Source organism: Nilaparvata lugens, chromosome 5 (genome assembly GCF_014356525.2).
Source record: "Nilaparvata lugens isolate BPH chromosome 5, ASM1435652v1, whole genome shotgun sequence".
Classification (NCBI taxonomy): Eukaryota; Metazoa; Arthropoda; class Insecta; order Hemiptera; family Delphacidae; genus Nilaparvata; species Nilaparvata lugens.
In genome coordinates this window covers 28,208,394-28,225,904 of record NC_052508.1, presented here as the reverse complement: position 1 = coordinate 28,225,904, position 17,511 = coordinate 28,208,394, and the positions used below count along the sequence as shown (strand labels likewise).

At 34.9% G+C, this 17,511-nt stretch overlaps 2 protein-coding genes across 8 annotated transcripts in view; one reads left to right on the top strand and one right to left on the bottom strand.

The window, feature by feature from the left end:
* Positions 1–17,511, top strand: part of LOC111043752 (fibrous sheath CABYR-binding protein) — a 157,246-nt gene that overhangs the window by 26,365 nt on the left and 113,370 nt on the right. For 2 of the 7 annotated variants that reach the window (XM_039428083.1, XM_039428081.1), the window contains exon 3: positions 6,137–6,189. The exons of 4 other annotated variants lie outside the window; for them this stretch is intronic. The gene's annotated coding sequence lies outside the window, so the exon portion shown is untranslated. Of the gene's footprint in view, positions 1–6,136; positions 6,190–15,280; positions 15,387–17,511 lie in introns of those variants that run through there. One more of the 7 variants, XM_039428084.1, reaches the window with a different exon arrangement.
* Positions 12,913–15,733, bottom strand: LOC111043760. The gene is made up of 3 exons (XM_022328804.2): positions 15,446–15,733; positions 14,187–14,337; positions 12,913–13,690 (listed from the first exon to the last, which is right to left on the bottom strand). Exons 1-3 carry the CDS (start codon positions 15,642–15,644, stop codon positions 13,168–13,170), a joined length of 873 nt encoding a protein of 290 aa, XP_022184496.1. The 5' UTR covers positions 15,645–15,733; the 3' UTR covers positions 12,913–13,167.

Here is a 17,511-nt window from a genome sequence, read left to right as displayed (position 1 = left end):
AAAACTGTATAATTCATGCAATATTAAACACACATACAGACATTCATTTTTACTTTCCTTGCCCTATTACCATAGGTAAGGAAAGTATTACTTTCCGAAAAAAATTAAGGTACCCAATTTCTATAAGTTTCAAGGTCCCCTGAGTCCAAAAAAGTGGTTTTTGGGTATTGGTCTGTGTGTGTGTGTGTGTGTGTGTGTGTGTGTGTGTTAGAGTGTATGTGCGTCGGTGTACACGATATCTCATCTCCCAATTAACGGAATGACTTGAAATTTGGAACGTAAGGTCCTTACAATAGAAGGATCCGACACGAACAATTTCGATCAAATGCGATTCAAGATGGCGGCTAAAATGGCGAAAATGTTGTCAAAAACAGGGTTTTTCGCGATTTTCTCAAAAACGGCTCCAACGATCATGATTAAAGTTATACCTAAAATAGTCATCGATAATGTCCATCAACTGCCACAAGTCCCATATCTGTAAAAATTTCAGGAGCTCCGCCCCATCTATGCAAAGTATGATTTTTAGATTCTCAATTATCAGGCTTCAGATACAATTTAAACAAATAATTTCTAGTGGAAAAGATTGAGCATGAGAATCTCTACAATTAATGTTTAGTAAGATTTTCACCTAAAATTAAAAATAAGCTCGAAATTCGAGAAAATGTGATTATCCAATTACAAACTGTTGGCAACTGTTGATTCTATTAAATGATTCACTATGAAGAGATAGCAGACATCGTGTGTCTCCAGCGTTATTGTCCTGTCACTAGCTGGCTCAGATCTTTGAATAGTAGACTTGAAATGCTCGGTAACACTAGCTTCAGGCCGTCAGGTGATCAATTTTCATTTGAGAAAGTTGTGTGAGTGCGCCACACTAGATTTTTACTTTCCTTGCCCTATTACCATAGGTAAGGAAAGTATTGCTTTCCGAAAAAAATTAAGGTACTCCAATTTCTATATTTCTATACGTTTCAAGGTCCCCTGAGTCCAAAAAAGTGGTTTTTGGGTATTGGTGTGTGTGTGTGTGTGTGTGTGTGTGTGTGTGTATGAGTGTATGTGCGTCTGTGTACACGATATCTCATCTCCCAATTAACGGAAAGACTTGAAATTTTGAACTTAAGGTCCTTACACTCTAAGGATCCGACACGTACATTTTCGATCAAATGCATTTCAAGATGGCGGCTGAAATGGCGAAAATGTTGTCAAAAACAGGGTTATTCGCGATTTTCTCGAAAACGGCTCCAACGATTTTGATCAAGTTCATACCTAGAAAAGTCATTGATGAGCTCTATCAACTGCCACAAGTCTCATATTTGTAAAAATTTCAGGAGCACTACACCATCTATGCAAAGTTTGATTTTAGATTTTCAATTATCAGGCTTCAGATACAATTTAAACAATAAATTTCAAGTGGAAAAGATTGAGCATAAAAATCTCTACAATTGATGTTCAGTAGCATTTTCACCTAAAATTGAAAATAAGCTCGAAATTCGAGAAAATAAGATTTTTCAATATTGCAAACTGTTGGCAACTATTAAATTACAACTGTTGATTCTATTAAATCATTCACTATGAAGAGATAGCAGACTTCATGTGTCTGCAGCGCTATTGTCCTGTCACCAGCTGGCTCAGATCTTAGAAAAGTAGACTTGAGATGCGCGGGAACACTAGCGTCAGTTGATCAATTTTCATAACGGCAAGGAAAGTTGTGTGAGTGCACCACACCAGATTTTTATATATAGAGATTGGCTCCAAAGCAAAAAATATTTCCACTGGCTTTTCAACTGAAATCAACTCCTGTTAAACTTGTCAGGAGTTCTCAGAAATGGTGCTTATTGTACTCATGAGTGATGAAAACTCACAAAGCTAATCACCAGGTTTGGTAATTTATACAAGTCATGTTGAATCTGAAGAGATGATTTCTACTAGAGATGAGCTCATTTTGGACTGTTGAAGAGCCTTGGAATGTTTTCAAGTCTGTGAGCTGTAATATTATCCTTGATATCAGCCTAATTGATAGCTTGTCCAATGCATGCGGGTGATTTAATTTCCTCTTTATTCCTGCCTTAGTTCATTGCTGCTCCTTTGTTACTTATACCTTCATATTCTCACTAGCTTCAAATTTTTCTGTTCTCTCCCCTCGCTACGCCTTGAATTTTGTTCAGTTTTCTCCTTTTGAATTGCAGTCCAATTATTGTGGTTTTAAAAAATTTTTCAACTTATGATATCCTATTTCGTGGATTAATCATTCGTTTTTTAACCAGTTTTTATATATTATCACCCCAAAGCTATTGAATGATAATATAACATCGAATCCGTTTTTGAACTATTTTTTACACTTCGAAATAGATTGAAACTTAGATATCTATTAGATGGATTTATTAGTATTATAGCTTCATGGTCCTGTTATATGAAGCTGTTATAATGTAGTTTTGGAAAACTAATGAAATTCATTGTTGTCTTTGGCTCCTTAAATAGGCAAAATCAGTTCTTCCGATATTATAAATGATTACTGTACTTGGGGGAATCTGTTGCATGGCAAACACAATTTCTCAGTTTTAGATGTATTTTTTTTGGAAAAATTTTAGGAGTCATGTAGATTGTAAAACACCTTACTGAGATCCTCACATACCAGACGATAATAATGGCATGTAACTAATTTATTCAAAAGTGGTGCATATTTATTCAGTGAATGATCTCCTTTTCTGTTGTTTCTTGAAATTTGAACAAGCAATTTGTATTGAAAGCTCTTTATTTTTTAACAATATTGTGGCTATTAAAGTGTGAAGTGTCTGATTCCTCTCACTATTCCTCTTGAAGTATTTGAAAGTTGTGTTGAGCTGTTGAAAATACGGTACATCCTAGAAATGCAGCCACCCACAGGCTATTACAGGAAATGATTTACTGACCACCCCTCCCGCGGAGAACTGGCCATTGTTATGACAGACTATAGGCGCACACAAATCCTTCTCAGAGAGAGACAGCAAGAGATACTCATTCTTTATTGTATTCGATAAGATTCGTCCCACGGTTCTTCCAGATAGTCCCCGGCTGAGAGCCTTCCATGCATGCATGTCATATACCCTCTCTTATCCTCTTTCAATAATAACACTTTGGACTTGAATATCAATCAATGCATTATTCGAACTGAAACTTTGAAGTTCTCCATCATCATTCAGATCTTTTCTAATCTTCAGGGTTTAAACAGGGCCTTGTTTGTTACCACAGTACATTAAATCAAGTTCTTCTTGTTAGCTAGCATCTCTTCAATTTTTCAACGATAGCAACACAAAAATGTGTGTTATGATTATTTCCATATACAATTTGGCTTAGTGTCTAGAGTGATTTCATCAATATTGATTTGAACATCTTTAAAATTTGAATGGTTTGATTGAACTTTGAATTGGTATACCAACTTAGTTGGTAGAAGACATATCATAGTTTTCACTTGAATTTCGATTAGTTGCCATTTTATCCAAATTACAAGAAAGGTAAGTTAATCCAAATTCTTGAACATTCTGTTTTAATGGGAAAATATAGTCTTTGAAGAAATGCTTCTTATCAATCTCCACAAGCACAGTAGAACTTGAACTATCTGAATCACTTAGAATAAAGTAAGCGATACATTTCTTATGTTAAGATCATTATAAGAGTGAGAAAAAGTGACAACTGAAATTTTTAAGTGGTCTATGACCTTAAAAATAATATTGGAAAAGATTATCCAATTTGCCTAATACAAAAATGTGTACCGAACAGCCTTGATACAGCAGTAGGCTACCTAACACTCTTTTAGCAAGGATTCATTTTTACAGTGAAGTATTTAACCGATTATAATTAAAGTAAATAATACTAGCCTATTATTCAGTTTTTTTTTTTGAAAACTCCAATCATCCGAATGTTTGACTAATCGAATGGGGTCCGTTCCAAATTAATTCGGATAGTTGGAGTTCTACTGTACTTTGAATTCGATCTTAAGTTTGTATTTGAAAGTTATCGATTCAACCAAATAATTGAATGCTAAGTGAGGTGGGTCGGAGATAGTATGGAGCTATAAATAGCGCTTTCTTATTTGAAGGCGAAGGATGAAGCAAGAAGTGACGCCCACAGGATGCAGTCTGGACTAGCAGCATGCGCTAGAAGCTAGAGAGGTCAGCACCGCGACAACTGCATTGCAATTGGTTGGTGGGCGAGGACCGGTTCTCTAATCACTTTCTGTACACCGGAAATTGAACGAATCGCTTCGGTTTGTGACCTGCACCAAGTACCCACTCCCTTGTTATTTGAAAATTTTGAATCTACTACAAACTTTACCTGATTTTCGATAGTCATGATTCAAATTTTAATATGAAGATTGAAGGTGAAACTAGTATCATCATCATTATTATTGTTTATCGCACTAGACTGAATGAGAGAGCATTGTTTCCTATTAAATTGTCATAATATCAATCACCAACCTCGCCTCTTCATTGGATTAATTTGTCCACATTTATTTTCATCTATTCTTTGTTCTCTCTTGAGAAAAGAAGAGTTCAAAGACCGCATAGAACGGTTGATCTATTTCGAAGATGTTGCAGCGGTTGTTACAATACTGAACCCAAATGACTGGCATAAGTCAAACACCTGGATGATTTCTAAAGCTGCTGTCGAACACTGTCCGTTATCCGAATGTTCTAATTCTCTTGAAACGGTTTCAGTCATCATTTGACAGTTTTTTCAGTTTAGTGAGTTGTTTAGGTAAATTGTTGCTTGTAAACCTGCCGACAAGCTTTGTTGCAAGGGCTATTTGTCAAAGCAACTGGATTCAGTCCCATTCATCATTTTTTCATTCAATTATTGTTATTCAGTTTATTTGGTTCAAGTCTCACTTTGGTTGTGAGATGTAACGCATTTAACTTTGAGTTTTTGTATCCCATTTTGTTCCTCGTCAATGATACACAACTTATTGATTTTTAGGATTGTGAGTCATTCACTTACAAGGCAAGAATAATTAATTTTACTGTCCCGTTGGGGACATGAGTGTACGATATTATTTCATTTTTCCAATCTATCTTTCAATATTTTGAATGGGATATCATATGATTATTCCACCACTTTTGATTATTTCCAAATGATGTATTTTTGTTTCAGTCCTAGTATTGGTAATAGAAATGGCTCGTTAGAAGTCGTATTAGCTGAAACGACAAACTAAATTTCCTCATAGATTTGGCATTCGATTGCCGGTTTTTTCTTCCTCTACGTATTCGTGTAATTAAATTGAATAAAAAAATAAGTCAATGACTTATTTACGATATCTATATTTTCAAAATCAATGTTTAATATTTGATCAAAACTTGATCTAAGGTTAAATGTCGGTCTAAGGTTTATTGAATAATATGGATAATATTAAATGCGCTACTGAAGTCATTTTATTCGAATTCATACTATCAGCTGAACTGCAGAGTTATTCATTAGTTTCATGGTGTTAACTTATCAATAGTAATTGTTGGAATTGAGTTGTGGATAAGCAGTGAGGCGATGTGTGCCGCCTGTGAACTGTGAAGTACAGTAGCTGCCTCCACTTATCTGTGATGCTCTAAATTCCTTCGCCTTGTTTTTGCTAAATAACTATTGTATACAATTATTGTGAAGGAGGGCACTTTCATGGACATGCGATAGACGGCATTATATTGAATCAAGTGTTCCACACTCAAGTACTTGAATAATGGTCAAGTAGTTGTTGCTGACAGATTGAGTCTGACTACTCGCATATTATACTGTATTATGTTAGTGAGCATTTTCTGTAAAACGTTCATACTTTCAAATGATTTTTTCAATTTTCAATGATTAATACATTTTGTTAGTGAATTAGAATAAATGCTCTCGATAGCTAACCAGTATTGATCAACAATGTTCCAACAAATAGTATGAGTGTGACCATTATTCATAGTTATTGAATTTTCAAAAATTGCTCTTGAAACAGCCTTATCTATGTATTATCATTTTAAACCATTGAAAAATGTAACTATGACTATGACTATCGCTTCAATTTTGAAATCCACTATATTTTCCATTATTTCCCTGATCAATGTTTTATTCCGATATTCCGTAGAATTTTTATCACATTTTCAATTGTATCAATTGTGTTTTTTGCAGGTAGGCATTGCTTCCCAATGTTCCAAAGATCCATTTAATTACCTCTGCTAAAATTACGTAAGTGAATTCTATCAGAAATGTTCAATTTGTTTGTTGTTGATTATATTATTAATACATAAAAAACACTATACTTTCAGTGTAATGATGAGATGTAATGTTGAACATTAATCTTTTTATTTTTGTAATTACAGAGTTGAGTGTAGAGAGAGCAACTAAATATTAAAAAGCTTACAAGTGATCATAATTTCTGCAAAAAAATCCAGATTTATGATAATTCTTTGAATATTTTATGTTTACTTATCTCATCATCATCTTACGTACAAGGATTAGGTTAATGCCTGTTCCGACTTACAAACAGCTTATTAATATCTATATTTCAATTACAAAATTACGCTATAATATATACAAGTAGTGTATTTATTGCCATCTCTTCCGTGGCCTACCAATAGCTCTTTTCCTTGCCGGTTTATAATTCAATATCTGTAGTGGAAGCCTTTCTGTCGGCATTCTTTCTACATGGTCTTTCCACTGCTTCCGGTATTGTGTGATTTTCCCCAACAAGCTGTAAATTCCTAGTTCTGCTCGGATATCATTGTTTCTGATGTGGTCCCTTCTATCGCAGCCCTTGGTTCTCCGGAGGAATCGTATCTCCGCCGCCTGCACTCTACTCTCTAGGGGTTTAGTTGTAACCCACGACTCACTTCCGTAGAGGAGGACTGGAGCAGCAATTATTCTATAAAATCTCATTATAGTTTCTGTTTACTTATCTTCGAGCTTAAATTAGACAAGAATTCGTTGCGAAAGAATCGCTCAGTACACGATAATACAGATTACTCTATGCTGAATTGAGTTATCAGTTTCCTAAAATGAAACTCCAATAAGTTGATTTAGGGCCGGTTTCCGAGCTCGGGATTTAGCTAAGTTCTAGACTTTAAACAGCTGTAGTCAGAAAATTGGCTTTCCGGAACGGGGCGTAGTCATAGTGATAGTCATAGTCACTTTCAAATTAAATTTCGAAAAAATCGAAAATTGAACACAAAATAAAATAAAGAGGAAATAGTGTAAAGCTACAGCTATTTTGAAATATTTATGAATGTTTAATTTTGTCAAGGAAGAACGTTTCCAATAATTATAGAAATGAAAAAATAAAGATTGTCATAAAAACTGTGACTACGCCCCGTTTTGGAAAGCCAATTTTCTGACTCCAGCTGTTCAATTCTAGAACTTGGCTGAATCCCGAGCTCAGAAATCGGCCCTAAGATGTTTGATTTTCATCTACTGATTTTCATCTTATGCTCGGAAACCGGCCCCCTAAGATGTTTGATTTCCATCTTATTTATTCGCATTGATTACATAATGGTGAGGTTGGTTATGGGTTTATCATCGTATAACCTCTATTGTTAATAATAGTTTGTAAATTCTCACATGCTTAATGTTTGCTGTAATCTACATTACTTAGTTATACATGTCATGTCTTAGTCTTAGTTATTACATGTCATGGACACATGACTAGATCCTTCAACAGTTCAATTACAATATTAATATTTGTTGAATTTGATATGAATACTGTGATATGAATATCATTTGCGTGCAACCTGACAAGTTGCCTATCAAATTGCTTGAATATATATTTCAGCCAATTAGCTGCACAACTCTATTATCGAGCTACTTATTAGGCCTATGTGGCCAGACTTGACGCCTAGCATTCTAACCACATTCTTGACCACTCGACCAACTCTCATTTTCAGAGATCCAATCTCATTAGTCTCTTACGAAACCCATTTGGCATTGTATCAAATCTTTTTTATAAACAGCCCATCCATCGCATAGGGCATAGGCCGTGCTGTTGTTGTGATACCTTCACCTAAAAACTAAGCTTCTTTTATTATCACTTCTCTGTCAAATAATATGTCACCTTAAATTAGATAACATTTTATCAAAATTTTTGGAAAGAAATAGTACAGGCTCAGCCTAGTTTTTCCTCCAATGTAATAATTGTATTATGATTATAGTATTTTATACAATAAATGAATAAATAAATACATTTCCAATGAGATTCATATAATTTTCTTATTTTTTTGACGTGTTTGAACTTTTTATGAGCGATCAAAATTGAAAAAAGTACATTCGTCGAGTTTAAAGCAAAGTTTCAAACAGTTTGAACGCTCATCAAACGTTCAAAAACGTCAAGCAAAGGGACAAATTTATGAATCTCATTGGAAATTTCCTCCTCCTTCCAACCATATCCTTAGAATCAGAATTGAATAATAGTTTTATAGTTATTGAAGTTTTTCAAAAATATTGACGAATCTATGTATGTTTTTCTTGACAACATTTTTTGTTGCAAGTTTCACGTAGAATGTATGGTCTTCGACCATTCGTGGGACACCTTGTATAACTTTTAAATTAGTTGGTTCATGGGATTGGTAAGGAGTTTCATTCAGTTACAAATTATTCATAACAATTGAAATTATTCAAGATCATTTATTGTTCATTTCCATAATCAATATAATTGAATGCTTGAAAGTATCTTAATTTGTTCATTCCAATCAACAAGGTAACGTGGAAGTTACCAAAGCAATAAAAATTATTGCAATCGACAGAAGATGTTGAGGAGAATATTTTTCATGTTTGATTGATAGAGAGGACTTAGAAGTCCCAACTCCGCCTAATAAAGATTTTTTTCATTTTTTTCAATATGGATTATAATTCATCTGTTTAAATTCATTTATAACTTGAAGATTACTTCATTCGACTGTGATTATGATTTCAAGTAGGAATAATTTATTTTCTTCAGTTATACATACATATTTTTGATATAGTACTTCCCATATAATACCGCTAAAGTGATGCCCAACTTATTTCCAATAATTATAGTTTGTATACCAACATGTCCTTTACGATTCTTTGGTATCTATTTATTGATCTCTCAATAGTGTAGTGTTCCTGTACAAGTAACCAATATTCAACGGTGAATGATGATTTCTCCTCTTCTCCCAGAATGCAATACCCAATGCATGGGTATACAACTTCAGTATGTGTATACAGTATTCATCTCTTGGAACACTGCTTTTAAAGGATTATTACATGTTATACTCATGTTCCATATCGGCCAGTGCTTTGTAGATAAAACCGCTATCACTGTCCGAGGTCTTCTCCCTCATCCTCTATACTCTACTACTGTAGGCAATGGCATAATGAATAATTGATTCGACAGGACGTGATAAATGGTCGTTACACACCGGCGGTTGACAGAAGGTGTAACTAATCGCTTGTAATGGCTTTACTTGCTCATAAATCAGGTGAGAGTAGTTGTAAGCCCATCTCATAACCTGGTAATTTATTCAATAGCGAATTTTGTTGAAAATTCCAGCGGAATTATGTTTTCTCTGTTCCTTGATGTAATACGTACTGGCAGATACATAATAAATATTACTTTTTTATTAATACTAATATTGATTCAATACAGCCATCATCAATTCTCTAATTTCTATTTGTGAAATAAAATATCAAAAATTGTAAAGCGTTAGAGAATTTATATGCTAATGAAGAGCTCACAGAATATTTCTATACGTCAATAGGGATCTGCAACGTCATAATTATTTTAAAATAACTCTTCTCTCCAGCTCTTTGGCAGTTCTTATGTAAGTAATGGTCTAGTTTGAGTTACCCATTCTTAATTAATTGAAACATTTGGCTGTATAAAATCAATTTGGACATTAGTGATTTATTAGCATCGATTATAGTTGAGAGGAAGAGCCCAATGGACAATGAGAATGTGGCAAAGTGTTGTGAATCGAAATTGCCGCCTGTTTGTGCGGCATTATCTCTGTGAATGCTTGCATGCTGGAATGCAGAAGCAGAATCTATAATAGACCATTAGAAGTGATCTAGTTACCTATAATTCATCCAAGGAACAAAGGTCGGTGGTCTCTTTGACTATCATAGGTATTTTGTGTTGGGGGGGGGGGGGGCTTCATTGGAATAGCTATAGTGAGATGCAAGTCAAACTGGCAGCAATCATCAATTATGAAATCAATGTTCCACATTGAACCAATGCTGACATTTTGTAGAGAATCTGACTATGGTGTCTTGATCAGTGCATGCTACATTGATAAAAGATGATCTGGCAACAGAGCAAATCGAGAAAGAGATAGCGCTATCCGCTTTGTTGAATGATAGACAAGGATAGCAATACCATTACAAATCAAACACTGCCATTATAATGTGGACCTCACTATAGTGAAAAGGATCTAGGATCATTTTAATAATTACGAAGATGAAGTAAAGCTTATAAGTAAAGGAGTGAAGGATTAAATTCTGTGAATTCTTGTCTGCTTCGGCAGTATTCCCCAAGTGGAATAACATTGCCAACCAGCGAACTGGAAAAATGGAGAGCAGTGGTGGGAAGAAACCGTGTGATCTGATCAGGCATGTGTTGGAGTCCCATTGAGCGAGGAGGATACAGGATATAGTCGACTTGACTGGTTGGCAAATGCCAACTTGGGGGTTGCTGCTTGGCGGGAAAGTTCTAAAAAAGGTAAAAATGATGGAAATGTAGTCTGCCAGACGGAGACGGTGGAGTGAGTGTGTAGGAGTAAAAGTATGTGGAGAGGAATATGCGCCACAAACTGAGATTATCGGCTACAATGGAACGAGAAGATGAATATAAAAGGACAAATCTTATTGAATTGTATATAAAGTTGTAATACAATTTTCCAACTTTTGCATCACTAAATCCCCGCTCTGCTATTCGTATTCAACACTTCAATCTCAGGATATTCAGGAAAATGTAGCATTTCAATGCTATTTCCTGTAATATCCTGTCCATCATTCTAATACTACATTTTCAGTAACGCTGTTGTCCTATATTTCCACTGAGATAACGTGGATGTTTCCACCTGTAGATGTCGTAGTTACACTGCGACATTTTTCGATTTTTGTCGCAGGCGCAGGCAGTGTTCTCCTGGCTGCGTTGCGGAAAGGTTCGTATCTATACTTCGTGAATATCTCCTTCAGACTTGGAGGAATTTGCGGTGCAGAGAAATGGAGGGAGATCAGCCAATTGCAGTGATGGATTGAGTCATAAGGTGGAAGCGTAGTTGTCAATTTGTCGAATAGAGTCAGTCGAGACTGTGATTGCAGAGAGGAAACTTCCTAAGTTTAACATGAGCGCTTGATTACTCACTGGAAATTAGAGAACGCTCGCCGATAAACAACGGAAACATAGCCGCCGTTGTATCCCTGCCGCTGTATGCGTTCTCTGCTGCGCATGTCCATCCCAAGTCGGAAGTTAATTTGAACAAAGTATAGTCATATGCGATACTAGTTGTATAAGAGTACATTTGTGTATAAGTTGTTGGGGCTCCACATGCAAAACTAATGCCGTTAGTGACCATACAAAAATCTATAACTCGTGTGATGAAACGTTTTAGGAGAGCTGAACACTCGTTTTCTATTTCTCAATTTTACAATAATTATCTACCATTGTGTTATATATGTTTTAAGGTTATGTCTTCTTTCTTTTTGTTATCAGGTAGGCAGGTATATGCGGGGAATCATCTATATGGCACAAGATGTGCAGCTAAAAACATTTTGAGGCTTTTCAAGTCATACACAACCTTTTTCAAAAATCGGAGAGGTGTGGGGAAAAGGTGTGAATCGTATGACCCCAAAACTCCAGCAGACTAGGGACAAAGAGTGTAATAATGAGTGTGACGACCATGGACAGTCAGTGCAGTGTCTGTGGGTGACACGGACCAATCAGGCAAACATCCAGCAATACACATCAAACATGTTTGATTTTCAAAAGCAGCTTTTCAAGACCTAATTACTCACCCTCACCCACACCTTCCGGTCATATGCTTGCACATGAGATACAATGTGATTGATCTCTATTCGTATTCTTATTGACCCACTTTTTCCCCCCACACCTTCACCCATACCACTTTGACATAAGATTAAGATGGCTGAAATATGTCTGAAATCCTATTGGTTGACAGTTTTTTTTAAAGCTGTTGAAAGAATCTCTTATTTCAAATAATTGTGCATGGTGTTTTGGCGGTCAGGGTATATTGAGCTCTAATTGGCTTTCATCGACGAATAGGATGGATCACATTCCTATCCAGTAATCTTAGGTCCTAGGTCAAGGTCTGTTAGACTACAGCTGTCTGTCGATAATCCGACAGTTGAGGGACCGAGAGAGTGTCGGATTACCAAAAATGTCATATTATCAAATAGGTTTTATTCTTAATGTGTTTGAAGTTGAACACAATGAAAAAAAGGAAGAAACAGTAAAGGTACATGTAATTTATTAATACCAGGATACAAAATTACAGTACATGTAAGTTTTCAAAAGAAATTTAAGTTAAATGTACAATAATGTAGATACGGAGCGGAGGGAGGGAGATGCATGTTGCTGCCGGCAACGCGTCAGACTACCGAGTACGTCGGATTATCGAGGGACAGCTGTAGTGCAAGGGGTGACATTCATTTTAGACCATCTATAATAAGCTGTTCGGTCAACGTTTTCGTTTTGATTATCTAAATTCTAAAATTACCAAAACATTTTGAATAATACCAATATTATCATTTAAAAGGAAATAATATTATATTATAATACTAACATAACCTCTCTAGCCAACCCTTTATATTTTAAACATAACCTTTTAGGTTTCTTTCATATTTTAGGTTCATCTACCTTATAGGGTAGAAGAATTGAAATCTGGAGGAACCTGAACCCCTCCCAGCTCATGATGTTGATAAATGAAGGAATAAATGAAGGCTGAACTACAAGTTTTATATTTGTGAAATTGTTTCATAGGTACAAAACAATATATAAATACTTTGAACATTAGAGAAAGTTATCACTTTTCCCATGTAACTTATCTTAACAAGTAACTTATTTTTTACGTCAAAATTTGTGAATAAACATAGTTGATAACAGTAACTGTTATAGTTACAATACTCAAAGTCTGTCAAATTTGTAATTCCTGAAAACCAATATTATCATAATCGGAATCTATGAATTTGATCTTACGGAGTCGACGCCAGTGAGTGATGGCGGATTTCCATATCACTGACAATATTAAAAATCTTTTTCTTTGCCTCGGCTTTCTCTGCAGGAGAAAATGTTTTTAATGTTGAACCTACTGATTTCAAAAAAATGTCAATGTCATTTTCTTCCTTAGAATGTTGCTCAAGAATCTGTTGTAAGCATTTCAAAAAATGGATTCGCTCCTCCCCTCCACAATCCAATAATTCAGTCATGGCGTCATTCTCTTTCACTTTTTTCTGCAACTGCTCAATAGACTTATCTGAAGTCCTCTTACCAACTTCAATATAAAAATCATTAGACTTGGATGGAGTGTCTTCATTTTCAATATAAAAATCATTAGACTTGGATGGGGTGTCTTCAGTTTCCATATAAAAATCATTTGGCTCAGATGGGGGTAAAGTCACAATGGCTTCAGGTTGAGGATTTTCAGTAGCATTATCCTCTTCACTGAAGAGGGAAACGTATCCTATCAGAGTTGTATCGTTGCTGATCGTAGACCCTCTAAAACAATGCAAATCTATTAGTAACGAACTGGACTTTTGGCAATATTTGGAATCTAAATAATGATATGAATTTTGTTCAATTGAAATATAGTTGAGTAAACTTTAAACAATTCGGACTTGAAGAGTGTCGAGTTTGCCGGAACTCAAGTTAAAAAATCAGTAAAACAACTACTTGTTTGCAAAAGTGTTTGCTATTTACAATTGAAATAATTTACATTAATATACAAAAATGTTCCTTGTTTCAATTATATTATAAAATAGGTCAAGTATTAATTAAAAGCTTGCTAAGTTTTGTCTCTTTAGAGAATTAAAAGTTGAATATTCACATTCAATATAGACGGTAATATAACATTGTCAAAAATGAGACAGACAGAGCGTCATAACTTTATTCTTTTATTCTAAATTATAACTTCGTGTATAAACTGAAATATTAGAAAATTCAAGTCAAAATGTTGCAGATTAATTAATTTTGTGAATTAGACAGTCACACTTACTTCCATTCTTCATCGGCGTCTTCTAGAAAAGTCAAATGGTCCCAATAGGTAGCTCTCTTCTTCTTGTTCGGCTTGCCTGTATCTTCTTCGTCTCTTTTGTGACGTCTATAGTTGTCCCTGATGTTCCTCCATCTGTTCTTGCATTCCTCTCCTGAAAATAATGCCATCATAAATGTATACCAAAGAATTTAATTTTTAATTTTGATATAGCAAGTAATATAAATATGAAATGGCCTATTGGCATATAGCATTTTTTTTATATAAATCTACTCTATGTCGGTGATGAAGCCTTTCAGGTTAGACAAAAATGTAATAAAACCTTTCACACAGAAACAAGCTGCTCAAGACAATTCTATGATGATTGGTGAAGTTTGATTATATTTTGTACAGAGCTGAAAGAGACACCGAGACCGCATTTGGAATAAGTGGTATTTTCAATTTTTTCACAATCAATTTGAAATAGACAGTGAATCTCGTGAGGTCTATATATGTCTGTTGTCTGTAGGTTTGCTGCTGCCTTCATAATAATTATAAAAATATTATGTCATTGCTAAGATTCCCCAAATCAGACAGTCGTTCAAGATTTTGAAGTTCCTACACGAAACATGATACCTGCTTCTATTGAGGTGCGTGCAGACTTACGTACTGCTCCGAACGTTAACGCGAGCAGATCGCAAAATGATTGCAGGTTGCATAAGCATAACCCATAAGACCAAGAACAGAACGCGAACAGAGCGCAGATCCGAATGCCAATAGCTGCACATGCGCGGTAAGCGTTTTCGTTGGATCAGTTATGATCTCTGTTGAAATTTAAAATTATTATCAAATTGATAATTAATTATTAATAATCAAATTATTTATTAATTAATGTTTATATTTTCTGTAATTGATAAACTTATGTTCGTATTAGGTTACTTGGCAATCCGGATCGGAATATTATTTTATTTCTTGGAGGAAGGAAGGAATGAGCTTCCTTCCTCGTTAACGTTAGGTTGCGAAGGAAGTAATGAGCTTCCTCCCTCTAAGTTTTATTTAGTTTTGTCACCCGATCAGCTGGATTGTAAGTTCTACATTTGTGAGGTTAGTTTATTGTTGTAGCAAATTTTTTATCTCGACCGGTAGACATATTGTTTGAAGTCAACAATAAGACAAGAGCGCGATCATCTTGGGAACACATTGCGACGCGTTCGTTCATGATCGGTACACACTTATTTTATAGAGATACAGTAGAAATAGAATAATTTAAAACATTAATGTACCTGTTTTATCCAGTAAACCCCCTATTTTGTCCCATAGTTGGTCCTTTTTCATGAGGCACTTGTAATCGGGATGCTTAAATCTCCACAATACCTCATAACTAGACACTAATTCTATGAGTTCTTCATCCTGATCATTAGAAAAAGTCAATTTTTGTTTTTTAGATAGGAGTTTTGAATCTGACACATTTGGAGTTCCCATAATGCAAACTATAAAACAGCAGTTTCCAAGCGCGAAGATTTTGAATTATACGCCTGTGTCGCAGCGTAGCTCAGACTAGACTGCTGACTGCTCTCGGCCGTGTCGCAGGAAGTGCAACGCAAGGCTTAGATGCGCGCGCACTAGATTCAATCGCCTTGTAGACACAGTTGCATGAGATACGGGCATCTGTGTCTGCGCAACGCACCACGTGGTATGTCCATACATGCCGAACCTCAAACAGCGCAGAGAACCATCCTTTCCGCCGTGCAGCGAACCGCACAGCGAATTTAAACAATGAAATGCACCAGCAACCTGGTAGATATTTTAGTAATATTTCCACTTGAAATCAGCAGTTTTCGTGAGTGTCATTGATATCTAAGAACAGCATTTAAAAATACAAATGTGTTTCAATCACGATTAGAATATTATTTAATTTGGATTCTCTCGTCATACTTTTTTGTTAATCAATATTGATCATTAATTTTGAATCGATGGGTACTAAATCCGTTAATCAATTGAAATCAAATGAAGAATTTTAATTCTATTTTTCAATGATGTGCTCTCTTTGTGAGTTTAAATATAGGCTACTGGAGAATTCATTAAAATGTTTTCCATTAGGGAACTTTGGTCTATATACGGCGAGGTGCAACTACCCTCAAGTCTCCCCTCTATTGAAAACCATACGCTAATAATTATAATAATACAAATTTAAAAATATGAGTGGAATTTACCGAATCTATTCCAATCAATTTATGATTAGTTAATGAAATTAATTATCAGTAAAAGATAATAAGATGTTTATTATTCCAAGTGCCGGTTGCACAAATGCCGGTTAAATTTCAATCGTGATTAGTTCCATGAGAACCAATCAGAGAAGCCGTCTTCTAAAAATGCCTCTGATTGGTTCTCCTGAAATTAATCACTGTTAAAATTTAACCGGCTTTTGCAAACAGGCCTAAATGGAATGATTGAATTGGATGAATTGTCATGGTACTGAGTTCTTGGTCAAAAATATTTTAATATTGTATTGGAATTTATCCATTCATCTATTCCATCAAGTTATCTATTTAAATTAAAAATTATTTATCAGCTCCTATCAATTTATTATTATTCATCTCTACTATGTCTTTCACATGAGGATCCTACAGCTCGGGTGACGTTAACTCAACACTTTTTCTCAAAGTCTAACCCTTAAAAGTAAAGATAACCTGAATATTTTTAATTTAATATTTGGATTCAGCACCCCAGAATAATTAATGCCGATTAATCCAAGTCCGATATACGAAAATGTCTAGAAGAAAAGGAGTAATCGAACACTTGAAAATCAACGTTCCTCTGTTAACTAAGAAAATAAGATGGGTCTAATGATTCTTCTGCCTCTCAAAGGGGCAGGCTAATGGTATTAAATTTTTTTAACACTTAACACGTTGAATAGTACTCTAAATTTCAAATAATTATTGACTTGAAAATTTGGCAACAATCAATTAAATATATTATGGACATAAAGTACATTATAGTATGAACATTGTGCTGGTCTGAATTGATCTAATTATAATAGACGATGAAATTATGAGAAAGAGTCATTCTACTCTCAAGTAAAACAATAATAATGATGAATGAAATTAGAATGAAAGGTGTCAATCACTTGTGATTGGAAAATTATTGCTGAGTGGATACTGCATACTGAGAAATCCACAATGAAAAGTCCAGCCTTGATTGTGCTAATTACGTAGAATAGTCATGATTGGCAACTGAACGATGCCATATATAATAAGATTATAAATACATAATTTATCCTACATTGTTTGGGATTATATATTTTTAACTATATTTTTAACTATTAGGCCAGTTTCACACGGCAGAGACC